The sequence below is a fragment of the Verruconis gallopava genome (assembly GCF_000836295.1).
Source record: "Verruconis gallopava strain CBS 43764 unplaced genomic scaffold supercont1.13, whole genome shotgun sequence".
Classification (NCBI taxonomy): Eukaryota; Fungi; Ascomycota; class Dothideomycetes; order Venturiales; family Sympoventuriaceae; genus Verruconis; species Verruconis gallopava.
The window spans coordinates 548,411-564,365 of NW_015622149.1; the positions used below are offsets into that span (position 1 = coordinate 548,411).

General features: G+C 56.0%; 5 protein-coding genes across 8 annotated transcripts; 3 read left to right on the forward strand and 2 right to left on the reverse strand.

The window, feature by feature from the left end:
- Nucleotides 1-321: 321 nt before the first annotated feature.
- Nucleotides 322-1,981, forward strand: PV09_04674 (uncharacterized protein). Its single transcript, XM_016358060.1, has one exon. The coding sequence runs from the start codon at nucleotides 576-578 to the stop codon at nucleotides 1,926-1,928; it is 1,353 nt and encodes a 450-aa protein (XP_016214262.1). The 5' UTR covers nucleotides 322-575; the 3' UTR covers nucleotides 1,929-1,981.
- Nucleotides 1,982-4,527: 2,546 nt separating this feature from the next.
- PV09_04675 (phosphoenolpyruvate carboxykinase [ATP]) lies at nucleotides 4,528-7,480 on the forward strand. Its single transcript, XM_016358061.1, has 4 exons — nucleotides 4,528-4,727; nucleotides 4,880-4,955; nucleotides 5,047-5,247; nucleotides 5,625-7,480. The coding sequence occupies exons 1-4, from the start codon at nucleotides 4,681-4,683 to the stop codon at nucleotides 6,963-6,965; spliced, it is 1,665 nt and encodes a 554-aa protein (XP_016214263.1). The 5' UTR covers nucleotides 4,528-4,680; the 3' UTR covers nucleotides 6,966-7,480.
- A 415-nt stretch (nucleotides 7,481-7,895) lies between these two features.
- PV09_04676 lies at nucleotides 7,896-10,687 on the forward strand. 2 transcript variants are annotated; one of them, XM_016358063.1, is made up of 2 exons: nucleotides 7,896-8,020; nucleotides 8,071-10,687. In XM_016358063.1, exon 2 carries the CDS (start codon nucleotides 8,523-8,525, stop codon nucleotides 9,363-9,365), a length of 843 nt encoding a protein of 280 aa, XP_016214265.1. In that variant the 5' UTR covers nucleotides 7,896-8,020; nucleotides 8,071-8,522; the 3' UTR covers nucleotides 9,366-10,687. The 2 variants fall into 2 exon arrangements, with proteins under 2 accessions (XP_016214265.1, XP_016214264.1); XM_016358062.1 differs by having other exon boundaries at nucleotides 7,896-8,009.
- On the reverse strand, nucleotides 9,445-10,185 carry PV09_04677 (uncharacterized protein; the record flags this gene model as incomplete). The annotated part of the gene is made up of 1 exon (XM_016358064.1): nucleotides 9,445-10,185. One exon carries the CDS (start codon nucleotides 10,183-10,185, stop codon nucleotides 9,445-9,447), a length of 741 nt encoding a protein of 246 aa, XP_016214266.1.
- Nucleotides 10,544-15,675, reverse strand: PV09_04678. Of its 3 annotated transcripts, XM_016358065.1 has the most exons (12): nucleotides 15,368-15,675; nucleotides 15,216-15,314; nucleotides 15,045-15,151; nucleotides 14,264-14,902; nucleotides 13,774-14,103; nucleotides 13,118-13,644; nucleotides 12,685-12,993; nucleotides 12,457-12,632; nucleotides 11,866-12,395; nucleotides 11,700-11,815; nucleotides 11,453-11,649; nucleotides 10,544-11,400 (listed from the first exon to the last, which is right to left on the reverse strand). In XM_016358065.1, exons 1-12 carry the CDS (start codon nucleotides 15,464-15,466, stop codon nucleotides 10,675-10,677), a joined length of 3,855 nt encoding a protein of 1,284 aa, XP_016214267.1. In that variant the 5' UTR covers nucleotides 15,467-15,675; the 3' UTR covers nucleotides 10,544-10,674. The 3 variants fall into 3 exon arrangements, with proteins under 3 accessions (XP_016214267.1, XP_016214268.1, XP_016214269.1); XM_016358066.1 differs by lacking the exon at nucleotides 15,368-15,675 and having other exon boundaries at nucleotides 15,216-15,344; XM_016358067.1 differs by lacking the exons at nucleotides 15,045-15,151; nucleotides 15,216-15,314; nucleotides 15,368-15,675 and having other exon boundaries at nucleotides 14,264-14,948.
- Between the last annotated feature and the right edge of the window lie 280 nt (nucleotides 15,676-15,955).

Genomic DNA, 15,955 nt, shown 5'->3' on the forward strand with positions numbered 1-15,955 from the left:
TCTCAGCCGAGTACGAAAAGCATCGTCCTGACAAAACACCATGGAAGATGATAATTACACACACATTTACAATCACTGATCAGTGATAAATGCTCAGGGGTAGCGCAAGCTGATTATTGCTTATAATCTCCCCACCCCCACCCCCATTCTCTACTTTTTTTTTTCTAGAAACGTAAAGTTGAAGCAAAAGACCGTGGAACTTCCACAATGTCTGATGACCACACGTCAAAGACCGGGGGAGTTGGCCAGAGTCTCCGACATCGGGTTACCCTGGTAGACAGCCCATCTGTTATCAGTCTCCTCACTCCACCCTTCAACTCCGCTTCACTTAGCAAGCACCCGCTCTACCAACACCGCGACGTGCCGGTGGGAGTGTGGTTCAAATTTTTTCAATTTTTTCCCCCCCAATTTGCACAATAAAAAAAAAGGATGCCGTCAGGTTCTCGAACTGAGCAAGCGAGAGCTTCGACGCGGTGTCGCCGTTGAGAAGGAACGGAAAAAGAAAACAAGAGGAAACGAAGAGAAACGGAAGGGACAGAAAGGGGAGTTTACCAGCTAAGAGCCCGGTGCCGGACATGGAGAAGACGGTGATGATGATGACGACGACGACGACGACGAAGGTTGGGTCCGAGGAGAAGATACGGCCGAGGATCATCGTGCACGGCGGGGCGGGCAACGTCACGCGGGCGAATTTACCGAGGGCGTCGTACGAGGCGTACAAGAGGGCGTTGCTGAGCGTGCTGGCAGAGGCGCAGGCGCTGCTGGGGCGGCCGGAGGCGACAGCGCTGGAGGTGGCCGTGCACGCGGTGGCGCGGCTGGAGGACGACGCGCTGTTCAACTGCGGCAAGGGGGCCGTGTTCACGCGAGCAGGCACGAACGAGCTGGAGGCGAGCGTGATGGTGTCGCGGGGCAGCCGGCGGCGGGGCGTCGGGTGCACGCTGCTGAAGCACGTCAAGAACCCGGTCAAGTTGGCGAGGGAGATGCTGGTCCGGGGCGAGAGAGACGACGGCGGCGGATGTGCGCACGCGCAGCTGAGCGGGCGCGAGCTGGAAAGGCTGGCGGCGGAGTGGGGCCTGGAGATGGTCGGGCAAGACTACTTCTTCACGCAGCGGCGGTGGGACGAGCACGTCAGGGGCTTAGAAAGGGAGCGGGGCAAGGCGGAGGACGGACGAGGCGCCGTCGCGGCGGAGACGGCAGCGGCGGCGGGGCCTGCGACGAACGGCGAGAGGGTCCGCGACGGCGATCCGTCCTGGGACGGCCACGAGTATCTGCCTCAAGGCACGGTGGGAGCGGTCGTGCTAGATCGCTTCGGGACCGTCTGCGCCGCCACCTCGACGGGAGGCTTGACCAACAAGTTACCCGGCCGGATCGGGGATACTCCGACGCTGGGCGCGGGCTTCTGGGCCGAGGAATGGATGGAGCCCAGCCGGCGAGCGGACCAAGCCGCAGGCTGCAGACCATCCTCGTCTTCGTCGCCGCTAGACCTGCTGTCGCGGGGAGACGTGGTCGGCCTGCTCGGCGCCTGCCTGCCCAGCCTCTCGACCGGCCCGCCCCACGTTGCTCAGAAGTCGCCGCGCGACAAGGACGACATTCGTCACGCCGTAGGCTTGAGCGGAACGGGCAACGGCGACTCGTTCCTGCGAGTGAACGCCGCCCGGACGGCGGCGGCGATGACGCGCTTCGCGCCCAGCGTGTCGCTTGCTCAAGCCGTCGACGCGGTGGCCGGGCCAGGTGGCGAGCTGGAAAAGTCCGCCGGCGACCGCTTTGGCAAGACGGGCGAAGGCGAGGGCGGCATGATCGGCATCGAGCTGGTCGGGTCTCACGGCCGGGTGGTGCAGAATCACAACTGCGGCGGCATGTTTCGTGCGTGGGTCGACGATGACGGGCGGCACCGGTTCATGGTGTTCAAGGGGGAGGAGGAGTATTGATGGCGAACAGGGTATCTAACAGAGCAAAATCGAGGTATTTTTTTTTCTTTAAATCCCTCTCCAAGGTAGACCCCAACCAGGGCTTCCAAGAAACGAACTTCCCTTTTTTTTTATGTCTCGTACAAGGCTCCCTTCGTTCAGGGGAAGCGGGAGCTTCGTTTGTGCACGTCCCGTAAAGCTTGGACAGTGTTTGTAGCGAGAATTGCCTCCGTGATCACCTGGGCCGGCGGTGCTGGAAAGAAACGATCAACGAGCAAAGAAAAGTCCACAGGCACGAATGAGCACGGGCGAATCATGACGCATGCAGATCCTCATGCGGTCCCTTGCACGCATTGCTGCGCAGCACAGGGCGACGGTGTTCAGTTTCCATTTTCTTCATGGCAGCTTACGCAGAGATGAGCCGGTCTCACGTCTTGACATCTGAAAATTGTTGAGACACGGCAACTTTGGCCGGGTGCAGACAGAAGAGGTCGAGGGCACGATGGACGTTTGTTCGAGTCGGACAGGTCGTGTGGCGCATGATTCTCACCGAGGTGACGTTCCGTCTTCATCGAAAAAGAAAAAAGAAAAGAAAAGAAAAAAAGGAAAAAAAAAAGGATTCGACACTTATGACGGGCGGACGGTATCCGTGCAGAAAGAAGGCCAAGGGCAAAAAACAAACAGAACACACACACACACACAAAAGCCGGTGGATAAATGCTTTGGCCGTCTTAACTTGCTTCGTTTCTTCGCGACAGAGACTCCCGAGTCTAGCCGAAAACGTCCGTCCAGGCATGAAAACAGCATGAGGCTGAGGCGTCGGACACGTTACGATTCTCCCCGATCGCATGCTCTGGCGGAGAGTAGAGGCGTCTGCCCGGGCGGCAATGCATGCACTGTTCTGATGTTTCATGTCTGCAGCCGGCGATAGAGGCCCGGCCGTGGACTCTTCCCGAACATGCCCAGGCGTGTGGTGCAGGTCGTTGCGGGCAGCGCAGGAGGGTGGAAGACGTTACGCGGAACACGAACAGGTCAGCATCGCGATGGGCATCTCGACCTTGGACCAGCGCCCGAAAAAGGGCGATTGCATGTTTGGCGCCCGAGGTGGATCTGCGGGTAAGAAAAGTGCAGGGCACGGTGACGTTGTTCCCTCTGATCCGAAACAAATAAGCGGCCGCACAGTTATCTCTCTTGCTTTGCAAGAGGCGAGCGAGCTTCGTGTGAGCGATGCGTGAATTAATAAGTGTTTTTTTTTTCTTTCTCCCTTCTGTTCTTCCCGGCTCGTTTTCCCGACAAGGCCGCGCATCCACCTCGGGTCGGCCGGGTTCAGCGCGTGGAGTTGTACGAGCTGAGGCACAGTGTTTTGTCGCTACAACGGGGAGGGGCAATCATTGCGGGGTGGGGACACCACAGTTGGGCACCAAGCGAGGGGCCGGCGTGAAGAGACGAACGAAGACGCGGGTGGAAAAGAAACGAAAAGAAGAGAAGAGAAGAGAAGAGAGGAGATCGAGTAGAAGCAGCGTGAGCGTGTGGGCGTAGAGACAGCGGAGGATGGATTTGGATAGACGACGTGCCCGATTCCTGCGACGTCTCCATACGGCCTGGCATTCTTGGACAAGCGATGAGGATGTCATGGACCCAGCACGGCGGGTCCTTGAAGGAACCGCAGATAACGTACTGGGTGCACCAGCAAGTAGGCGGTCCCCCCTTGGCCAGGGGCCCTGTCCTGGGCCTGGTCCCGGGCTGAGCTGGCCTGGCCGTCGCTGACTGTCGCGCGAACCCGTCTCTGTGAGTGTCGCGTGTGAAAAGCGAGGCCTCGACTGTGTCTACCGCTGGGCCTTCACTTGGACTGCGGCTCGGGCTCGCCGCTGCCGCCGCTGCTGCTGTTGCGCTGCTTCTGGCACGACAGTACGTGCCGGGACCGCGTGCGCAGGCGGCGTCCAGCCAGCCTGCCTGTACTTTTGCGGGGTGCGGCCGCCCAGCCAGTTCGCCGCAGCACGCTCTGTGCCTCGTCCCAAGGCACAGTTCCACGCCAAAGGAGCACACTACGATCGAGACTGTTCGCGGGCATGCAGCCAACAGCATGTTCTGGCAGATCGGCCCCCGGCGTATCGTCGTCACCCTCAGCCCAGCAGTGCCTCGTTCATTTGCACGTTTATTTATTTTTTTTTTTCCTTTTTTCCCTTTCGCACGGCCCGTCGTCGGCTGTCTTCTGAGTCTTGCGTGCATTCTTGTCGACCAGCCAGCCGGGCATCTCATTGTTCCAGGCCGTCGCCTTGCTTCCGCGGCCGCCTAGATCTGTGGCCGGCCGCTCGCAAACCCCCCCGATCGCTTGCGCCAGGACGTGCTGCCATTCGTGCTCCTCCTCGCCTTGCGGACCATCCTGATCCGCCCCATGAAGTGCGCTGCGCCTGGTCATATCCACGGTTTCTCCCGACCTGTGACTCTGGCTTTGCCTTTAACGAAGACTTTTCGGAGTCTCCATCGCGGGTCCCGGGTTCGGCTGTTGGCTGCTCTTCCGCTTGCGGCCAATCAGCGCCGTCTGCGTCAATCTGGGGTCGCTGAAACTGGGTACCACCACGAGGAACGGCTTGCCTGCTACGCAACACGCTTCCGAACGCTCGACACATGGCAGAGGGTATTAAAACCAGACACCCCGCCGTGCCCTTCGACCTCATCTCGTCCGTTTGCTGAATCTTCTCCCCTTCAGCAGATACTCGTCCCCCACTGTCGTCTCTGTTGCTTGTCCTTCCTGACGCCGTCCGTTCAAACCATGGTCTCCGCAGTAAACAAGACCACGCTGTATCCAGCGGGTCTGCAGTACGTTGCCACATGATCTCTGTCCCCCATCAGCTTCCCTATGTCTCTGTCCTGCACGTCGAGAGTGCGAGAGAGACGGAGGCAGAGAGAAGCAGAGCAAGGAGACGAGTCAATTGCCAAATGATGTGCGGGTTGTCTAACGTGGAAACCAGGCCTCAAAGAGAACACACTGAGATCGAGGAGGAGCTGCACGAGCGTGCCCACATCGACTACGACCGTGTCGAAATCGTGAGTTCATCTTTGACCCTATCCTGCGGCCTTGTGGAACCGCTGGAAGCATCTCCGACCTTCTAACCGTCGCGTCTTTTCCGCTCCGCAGGTTGCAAACCCCGCAGTCGCCGCGCTGTACGAAGATGCCCTAGTGTACGAGACGGGCTCGGCGATCACGTCGTCAGGCGCGCTCTCAGCCTACTCGGGCGCGAAGACCGGCCGCTCGCCTTCAGACAAGCGCATCGTGCAAGAACCCACGTCGGAAGCCGACATCTGGTGGGGCCCCGTCAACAAGCCCATGAGCCCTGAGGTGAGTCCCCGACGACGGTGTCGTCGTATGCTGTGCGCTTTCTTTCCTGCCTGTGGGCGCTGTCGGCATCTCTTCTTCCATCCGGGCGGCGGGCCCTTGCTTGTGCAGACGTCACCAGGCCACGGGCTCCAGACCGGCCCAGGACGAGACCATCGTTGTGGTTTGTGACTCCTTGCAGAGGCGCTGCACCCCGCATTTCGCCCGCTCCAGCCGGGGACTCTCTCGGCAACCGCCTTCACGTGCCTGTCCGATCGCCCACCGTCGGTTAAACCCGGAGTTTCACTTCGAGTGACGCCTTTGTTTTCTTGCGCTTTGCGCTTTTGGCAGCAAACAAAAAAAAATGCCGCGAGCTGAAGCTGACGTCGATGCGCGTCTAGGTCTGGAAGATCAACCGCGAACGTGCCATTGATTACCTAAACACGCGGAACCGAATCTACGTCGTCGACGGTTTCGCAGGCTGGGACGAGCGATACAGAATCAGAGTCCGCGTCGTCTGTGCTCGTGCCTACCATGCCCTCTTCATGAGGAACATGCTCATCCGGCCCACGCCGGAGGAGCTGGAGCATTTCCACCCCGACTACGTCATCTACAATGCTGGCGGCTTCCCTGCCAACAGATTCACCTCTGGCATGACATCGTCCACGTCCGTTGCCATCAACTTCGCCGAGAAGGAGATGGTCATTCTCGGCACCGAATACGCCGGTGAGATGAAGAAGGGCATCTTCACCGTGCTGTTCTACGAGATGCCCGTCAAGCACAACGTCCTCACCCTGCACTCGTCTGCAAACCAGGGCAAAGACGGCGACGTCACCGTCTTCTTTGGCCTGTCAGGAACTGGCAAGACCACCCTTTCCGCAGACCCCAAGCGTGCCCTCATCGGCGATGACGAGCACTGCTGGAGCGACAAGGGCATCTTCAACATCGAGGGCGGCTGTTATGCCAAGACGATCGGTCTGTCCGCCGAGAAGGAACCGGACATCTTCAATGCAATTCGCTTCGGATCCATCCTCGAGAATGTCGTCTTCGACCCCATCACCCGTGTCGTCGACTACGATGACGCCACGCTCACGGAGAACACCCGCTGCGCCTACCCGATCGAATACATCGAGAACACCAAGATCCCTTGCATCAGCGACAACCACCCCTCGAACATCATCCTTCTCACGTGCGATGCCCGCGGTGTGCTGCCGCCAATCTCCAAGCTCAACACGGAGCAGACCATGTTCCACTTCATCTCAGGCTACACCTCCAAGATGGCCGGTACCGAGCAAGGTGTAACCGAGCCTCAGGCCACCTTCTCATCTTGCTTCGCTCAACCATTCTTGGCTCTGCACCCCATGCGCTACGCCAAGATGCTGGCGGAGAAGATTGCTGAGCACAACGCAAACGCGTGGCTGCTCAACACCGGCTGGGTTGGCGCGGGCGCCACCACCGGCGGCAAACGCTGTCCGCTCAAGTACACGCGGGCCATCCTCGACGCCATCCACTCCGGCGAACTCGCGAAGGCCGAGTACGAAACCTACGAGACGTTCAACTTGCAGGTGCCCAAGTCGTGCCCCGGCGTACCGGACGAGCTGCTCAACCCGGCCAAGTCGTGGACGGGCACTGCCGACTTCCAAGAGGAGGTCAAGAAGCTCGGTGGCCTGTTCATCGAGAACTTCAAGAAGTACGCCGATCAGGCAACTCCGGAGGTCATTGCTGCCGGTCCTCAAATATAGGGAGCGCCTTTTTACGGTGTTCCCGTGTACGTGTGAGCGAGTTGTGCGAGTATGAGGCTGGCTTCTTTAGCGATCATGGTGTCCCATCATCATATAACGGCTTGCGCTGGCGTTTGACGGGCGAAACAAGCAGTGCATTACATTTCACCTGCCTCTTTGATATCCAGATTGTCGCCTGTGGCCAAAAAAAATTTAAATAAACGGTACGTTACAGCAGCGAGACTATTGGCGTCGCGACGACCCGCACGCGGAAGCTCGTGCTGTATACACACACATACACACACACATGTTTGGGGCTAGGGACGTGAGCATTTTTGCTGATACAAGGGATGCGCGTGAGCGCCGGAATTTGGAAGCTATGTCTACGAACACATACATAAGTCGGATTTGAAGATTTGACAAAATCTTAATCAGGTTTCAAGATGCCAGTTCATTTTCGTTCTTCCTTTCTCTCTCCCTTTTTCTCTCTTCCCCTTCTATTTTCTGTCTTCTAGTTCACTCCTCGAAACCTGTGCGTTACGCCAAATGGACGAGTTCAATTCGTGACGTGTCGGAGCACACCGTGACGCATTTCCTACATTTTCTACGGAGAGAGCAGAACGACGCTTGTTGTATTTGACCTTGACGAGGCACTGTATGACGAGGAGGAGAGTAGGGGGGAAAAAAAGCGCTTAAGAGCCTGGGCGTGATCTAGAGTATCAACGCGTTCTTTTGGATGCATGACAATACGCATAGAATGATCCGTTGGCGCGTGCGTTGTGATCAACGCAATAGAATAGAACCGCCTTAGCGCCGGCCAAATTGGCCGCCTCGCTACAGGGAGTCTCAGTCAGCATTCGTGAATCTTCAAACGCCGTAGTGCGGTGTGATGCGTACGTCGCTTACAAATCACACACGTTCACGGTCTTCTCCTGTGGACAGTATTTTAGGGTGACCATGAAGCAGTCTCAGCTTCCCAGCTGGCCAAAATGGCCGAACGAGCTGCGACGCAGTCGGGAGACGTCTTGCAGTACTGCACGCTGTGCAGCAAGCCCTTCACGAACAGTATGCACAGGGTATTCCTCGTCCCGAGCTGTTGCACGTCCGCTGATCGCAAAGCTGGTAGATTCTGCGTACAAGCGCCATGCGGCGTACTGCCGCCGCGCCCAAGGTCGGCTGAGGAGGCGGCACAAAGCGTGCCGCGCTTGCGGCAACGCCAAAGCGAAGTGTACCTTTGCGACGCCTTGCGCTCGATGCGCGGCGAGAAACATCGAGTGCGTCTACGACGTGAAGAAGTCGCATGATGGAGACTCGACGCTGCATGGAGCTTTTGTGTCACGCCTCAGCCCGTCACGGCCAACTTCGACTCTGACCCCACTCACCGATGCCTTCTCCGCTGCGGCTACAACATCGTCCTCATCGTCACCATCCTGGTTCGTTTCGGATCCGCTTCCGGTCGCTTTGCCTGGAGAGCTGCAAGAGCAGCAGCTCGTCTCTGCGGCTTCGGGCGTCTACTTGGCGCTGTCGCAGGGGCTGCCTCATGTTCAAAGCTACGCCCTCGGTGATCCTCTGATTGAAATGCTTCTGAGCACCCGCAACAACATAGGGACGTTGACCAGGTACCAACCCCGAAATGCGGTTGCCGATCGAAGCGCCCGGCTTATCTTGCAGAACCTTCGAACTTTCCCTCAAAAGATGCTGCGGTCGGACGACTTGCCGTTCTTCGTACACCCGTGGCGGCATCGGAACGCCTTGCCGGAGCCGCTGGCGGTCTGCGAAAGGATCTGTCAGATGTTCTGGAGCAGGACGCCGGAGATCCACGGCTTCATATGGAGGTGCATCAGGGCGGAGCAGCTCCGGTTTCTTGAGACGCACATGTCGACGGGTGACCTGCTTGCCGCGTGCCAAACGCAGATTGTGTACGTCATGATGTTCGTCATCGAAGAGGACCTTCGCCGGCGCGAGTGGGTGCAGGAGCTGCTCGTCCTGTCCGGAGCCGTGTGCGAACGGCTCATCGCGCTTTGTCAGGAGGATGGCGGCCACTTCAGCTACGACGAACACACGCATCCCAGCACGAGCTGGGACGACTGGGTGTTCGCCGAGTCGCGGCGAAGAACCGCCTGCGTGTGGTTCATGATGAGCCTGGTCTTCAGCCTGCAAACCGGAGTGCGCTGCGCCACGCTGGAGGACTTTCGGCTGCTTCCGCTTCCCGCCGCGAAGCTGCAGTGGGAAGCGAGCGATGCGCTGTCGTGGCAGCAGCGCCTGGCACTCGTCGACTTTGACAATCTCATCACCGTTGGCGATCTCATCGACCTTCGTTCCAAGGCTGACGAGCCCGTCGTCGCGCAGCAGTTAGACTCTTGGAACGCAAAGTCTGGCCAATTTGGCACCCTACTGAACCTCGCCATCGACATGCTCTGATGTGATGAAAAAAAAAAAATTTTTTTGTTTGTTTTCATTTCGTCCTATTCTACTCGCGAACTGTACATCTCCTCCAGAATCACCAAGGTACGACTCCATCCCTGTCAGAGAACGTCGCCGTCGGCCCGTCCGGTCCCACAGTCGCCATCTCAACGATGCGTTTTGCCCCAACCTCGGGCGCGTGGCCCGCCTTCACCGCCGGATGCAAGTTGGTCGACACCAAGCCGGGACAGACGACGTTGACCTTTGCCCCGTGGGGCTCGAGGATGCGGGCCCAGTTGATCGCGAGCATCTGCAGGGCGGCCTTGCTGGCGTCGTACGCCTGCACGTTGAGGTGGTAGTACGGCGTCGTCGGATCCTTTGCGAGCGCGAACGAGCCCATCCTGGACGAGACGCAGACGACGCGCGGAAGGCTGGACTTGCGGAGCAGTGGGAACAGGCCCTCGGTCAGCGCGGCGGTGCCGACGACGTTGGTGGCGAACGTCTGCGCGAACAGGTCGAACACGCCCTCGTACTTGTCCGTCATGTCAAACAGGATGGCCGCGTTGTTGACGAGGACGTCCAGACGTCCGAACGTCGTCTCCACGTGCTTGATCGCCGCGGCGATGGACTCCTCGGACATGAGGTCCAGCTGCACGGACGAGGCCGAGTGGCCCTGCGCCTTGAGCGACTCCGCAACGCGTTTGCCGGCATCAAGACTGCGAGAGCCGATGATGACGTGGTGGCCGTGGTCCCGAGCGAGGGCCGTCGCCGTCGCGAGGCCGATGCCTTGGTTCGCACCGGAGACCAAAGTGATCGTCTTCTGCTCTGGCTGTGTCATTTCTGGTAGTTCGGATAGACGACCGATTCTTGGGAAGCAACTTTGTGGCGTGGCTTTTTTGTTCCGACGGCCGCAGCAGCTCGTGGGTTCTCGTGCTTTTTTATAGTCCCTGTGCCCAGCTTTGTCTTGGTGCTCCAGCGAGACTAAAACCCCGTGTCTCCGTTTCAAGGGTAGGCGGTAGACGCAGAGGAGCGTCTGTCTCGCCGTCAGCGCGTACGGAAGGAGATTATCTGTAGAGCTTTGCCGAACCAATTTTCCTCCTTTGCCTTGTCAGCCAAGGGACGGCGCGTCGGCCAATTTCGCCGCGGACGAGTATTGTGACCGAGACTTGATTACTGCACATCATGACCTGCCACGCTAGTGAGAAACTGGCCAGGCGGCCATGTTCTTCATTGTGATGATGTAGTTAAGCGTAGACTAAAATATTATACAAGCGCCATGCCACGCTATCGCAGGAGCTGAGATTTGTCGCATAGTCGAACAAACCAATTATCGGTCCAAGGCCTGAGCTTTGCACATGTCCCAGTACACGCCTTTCTTTTCAAGCAGCTTGTCATGGCTTCCCATTTCCACAATCCTCCCGCGGTTGATCACAACAATCATGTCCGCGTACTTGATCGTGCTAAGCCTGTGCGCGATCGCTACCGTCGTTCTTCCTTCTCGAGCGCTGTCCAGAGCTTCCTGCACGACTCTCTCACTTTCGGTGTCGAGAGCGGACGTCGCTTCGTCAAGTAGCAACAGCTTTGGTCTGCGAACAAGTGCTCTGGCAATTGCTATACGTTGCTTTTGACCCCCAGAAAGCTGCGTGCCTTTTGCGCCAACCTCGGTGTTGAGTGCTTGAGGAAGAGACATTATGAAGTCGTAAATGTTCGCTACACGGCACGCAGCTTCTATTTCTTCATCAGTCACGCGCATCTCCACCTCGTTCTCGTCCGACGCGGCCTTTTCGTTTTCTTGTTTAGGTTTTATCAGCCCCAAGGAGATATTCTCTTTGATTGTCCCTGAGTAGAGCACCGGCTCCTGCGAGACAAGTCCGATGGATGCACGATATTTATGTGGATCCAGGTCAGGCAATAGTGATTCTTTGTCGGACGATGGAGAGCGGATGGTAATGGTTCCTGATGTTGGATCGTAGAAGCGCTCCAGGAGAGAAATGATTGTGGATTTTCCAGAACCTGAAGCACCTACAAAGGCGGTAAACTTTGCAGAAGGTATCTTGAGGCAGTCAGCATGCATCAAATGAGGATTATGCATTGCGAGATCTTACCTCAACATCTAGGTCTCGAATCACTTGAACATGAGGACGTAACGGATAAGCAAAGCAGAGGTCATTTGCTTCTATCGCCAATGGCTCCGTATCTTCGTCATCTGCCGGGCCGGGCTTGGATGGATCTTCTTTGATACTAGGTCGAAGTGATCGGATCCAAAACACGTAATTCGCGGCAGTCTTTGCTTTGGTAAGGCCTGTAGAAAAAGTCAGTGCGACGGACCGGAGTATAGAATGTGGCTTGTACTTGTGGTGTAGCCGAAAAACTGAGCAGCGGCTTCTCCCGCAAAGATTACGGAGATAAATATGATGAAGAATTGGGTTGTCGAATATTCTCCATACGACATAAGACGGCCTCCGTACCTGTTCGCATTGTCAGCCAACGCCCTAAGCATAGATCAAACAAAGCCTACCAAAACCCTAAACCCATGACTAACAAGGACATGCTCTGTGATAGACTGTACCAAAACATCGTCCACAACAAGGCACGCACACTTTTTAACTCAATATGCCGCAGCATATCTTGATATTGTTGTAGCACGTGCCGCTCGAGTGTGAAGCTTGCGACTGTCCTGATCTCGCCTACAGCCTCTCCCGCAAGTCCTGCCGATTCGCTGAAACGAACGCCTGTATCTTCGTCAAGCTTTAATTCAAGACGGATGCGCAGGTAGCCAGCGAAGACCAGCGGCGGAAGACCACCAAAAACAACCACAAGACCGAGCTTCCACCCGACAATAATGGCTAGAATACTCGAAGACAATATATTAACAATGATTACTACGATCAAGAATATGTTGAATCCAAGTAGCTCCTGCAAGTTGCTCGGGTAGTCGTTAAGCTTGCTCGCCAAGGCTCCGGTGCTATTCTCAGGCCGGTCGAAGAATTCCATGTCCTGCGCCAAGAAGTCTTTGAACAACCTCAGACGAAAATTATATGTCGACCACTGTACAATCTGTGATTCAGTGTGCATCCCTAAGTTTGATTCTGGTTGACTCGAGTCTTACCTGCGAAATATAATTCGAGATCCATCCAATCACAAAGTAACACAAGAAGTTCGCCAGCGCTATGACAAAAAACATAAGTGAAAACAAGTCACCACGATTGACTGATTGGGCAGGTGGAAGCTGAAACGCTTGGAAGATGCGAGCGAACACAATACCCTGAGCAGGGAACGTTAAACCTGCTCTTGATTAGTCACCTGATCAGCAAAGCAGACGCGCGTGGAACCGTACCAGCAAGTGTACATCCGACGAGGACAACACCAAGCCACAGCCATAATTTTCGCTGGTCCATGACCGCCACCCAAATGGCTTGAGATAGACTGAAATGGAAGCCGACGTGGCCGTCCGTGATCCGATCGTCATCACCACGGGCATTGCTTGTCTGCGTTTCTTTCCTAGAGAGCGTCGAATACAAGACGGACATATCTCCCTTTCTTACGTTTTCCTCTCGTTCTTCTGCTTCTTCACGCTGGCCAAGATCTTGAGCTCTGACCAGCTGTGAATATCGACCTTGTCGACCCATGAGCTCAACGTGCGTCCCTACGTACGTTAACAACGTTGCTCAGCCTTCTGTGTTAATGTGATGGGAATATCATCTGTTCAATACGAATGGACCCGAAGCTCCCTCATTTCTCAATGTGTAACCAGATAAGGATGCCCTTACCTTGTTCAATCACTCGCCCTTCATTGAGAACAACAATATTGTCCGCAGTCTTAATGGTTGATAGACGATGTGCAATTACGATAACAGTGCGGTTCGCAGCCACTCGGTTGAGAGCTTCCTGCACAATCTTCTCACTTTTGGTGTCTAGACCACTGGTTGCTTCGTCAAGAAGCAGGATAGAGGGCTGCGAAATGATGGCCCGAGCTATTGCCAAACGCTGCTTCTGGCCACCACTTAGATTCGCAGCACGCTCTCCCAGCAGCGTGTCATATCCGTTCGGAAGCTGTTCTATGAATTCATGTGCATATGCATCCTGACAAGCTTGAATCACAAGCTTCATCTTTTCTTCCCTTGACAAATCTGCTTGCGATGTTCCCTCAAGCCCATGGGCAACATTCTCGAACACACTCCCGCGAAAGAGAACAGGTTCTTGGCCTACGAGGCGAATCGAAGTGCGTAGCCATCGAAGATTCAAATTTGAGAGCGACTGACCGTCCAGCATTATGAGGCCCGAAGCTGGCTCATACCTATTCAACGTTATTATCTTTCTCCCAAAGTCACACGTGCGGAACAATGCCTAAAGGGGGCGAGATTTGCCAAGCAGGAAAAGTAATTGCTGAGCAGCGTTGATGAAAAGTAGGTCAAAAATCGCTCACCATCTCTCAAGCAGTCCAATGATCGTGCTTTTCCCGCATCCGCTTGGACCAACTAGAGCCGTAGTCTTGTTCGGTTGTATTTTGAGACTCATGCCCTTGAGCACCTCAACATCTGGGCGTGCCGGATATGCGAAGCGCACGTCGCGAATCTCAATTTCGCCGCGGCAAACCTGAGGCTTCTCTCCATCCTCGGAAAATGGATCCAACTCAGACTCCCTGTTGATGATGTCGAAGAGAGGGATGCTGGCTCCGACCGCTTTGGACAAGAAGAGAAACTGCGGTCCGATCTGAGTTAAGGCTGTGGCAGCCAGCACGACTGCAAATATTACCCTGGTAACGAGATTGGTCAGTGAGTGATAAGAGTATACAGAGTAGAAGTAGGGTCGGTGCTGAGTACGAATGGCAAGCTCTGAACTCTTGAGTTTACCAACCGTCGCTACAAAGCGTCTCCGCGTCCTTGACAATTCAAGGACCTGGTTGCTCTACTTACGTCACGATGTCGCCCGGTGCCTGAATCTCACCGCTCGCGTACCTCCTGATACCCTGCCAAAAGGCCAGCGCGTAGCCGGAAAAGATGCAAAAGTACTCCGTCGAAAACAGGACGCCGTAGTTCGGCGACTTCTTGTAGCCTTCTTTCTTCGCAAGGGCCAGGAGCCGCTCGAACTTGGCTTCGAATACGGGCATCGCCCAGAAGCTTTTGACCGTTTTCATCGTGCCGAAAACCTCTTCAGCCAGCATCGTGGCTTTCGCGTACATCGGGAGAATACGGGCTTCCTGCTTGCTGTCGATGCCGATGCACACGCTGACGATGATGACGATGGCTGGGACGACACCACATGTGATCAAGGTGAGCTTCCAATTGACCGCGAAAGCCACGGCAAAAGCTGTGATGAACGTTGAAGTGGCCTGTATGACAAGACCGAGCTTTTCATTGATCCCATTGTTCACAAGATTGCTGTTGGTCGTCACGAGAACCGTGGTGCTGGAAGTCTTGCTGACGTCGAAGTACGAAATCGGCTGTCGCAGCGCTGCTTGCAAGGTTCGTATTCGAAGGGCTTTCGTGATGCGGATAGCAGAGAGCGAGAAGCAGAAAGTCCAAATGTAGTTGAGCACAAAGCGACCGACGAAACTATTGCGAACGATCAGCCTCGCATTGTCCTGCTCCTAGCCAGAGAGATGTGCCAAGCTGCCAGATCGCGGACCTCGCGGCCCTGGGAAAAGGCAGCAGAGCCAGAGCCGGCTTTGACTCGGAAGCAAAGACACCAACGTACAGGTATACGAAGTACAAGGTCCAGTGGTTAAGCTCCTTGCGGAACTCTGCAGGGCTTGCGTTTCCAACAGCGAAGTTGTTGAAGGTCGTGACGAACTTTCCAAAGATCTATCATCCCGCCATCAGCACGTGGTATGGCTCCGGAGGTTTCAAATTGCGGTTTCTGACTGACCAAATCCATGAGCGGCAACGGCACGCCCGAGCCGGCGGCAGCCACGCACGCGATCGCGATCAGCGTCCATGATTTCTTGTCGGCGAACGTGAAGATGCGCTGCAGGAAAACTCGTCAGCCAACATCGCCGCGATCCGCCGTCGTAGACGTACGGCATAGTTGCCAAAGAAACCACCTTGGCCCTCTGCGGTCGAGTCCACGTCCGGCTCCGCGTTAGCGCCAGCACTGGTCTTTTCGGCGTCCGCAGCCATCTCGTTGATGCTGAACAGAACCGGAGCACTTTCGTCTCTGAAATCGAGGAGCCTATCTTCATTTGGGAATGGCCATATATACGACCACGACTACATGATCCTTTTACATTTCCAACAGCTGCGATGTCCAGAAGCGGGAATGCAGCTTCGTCGTATTCCCAAGTCTTGACGTCTTGGAAAAGACGTTTAGAGCTTCCCTGGCGCGGCAGCCAAGACAGTCGAATCGCGTCACAGTCTGGGGAGCAGCGAAATAGTCTCAGCACCCGTGGCTGAAAGCCGCGGACACCACGGTCTCCGACAGGGATCTTTCCATAACAGCGACGAGAAGTGCCTGTGAAACTGCCAGAACTGTCCCTTCTCCGATCGAATGGGCCGAAGAAAGGCTGTGCCAAATGCCTTCGACTGCGTCCATCATGCTAAGACCACCAAGCGAGCCACGCACGGCTCCAGTCCGAGTGCCAGCATGTATCCGATCACCGCAGAATCTTT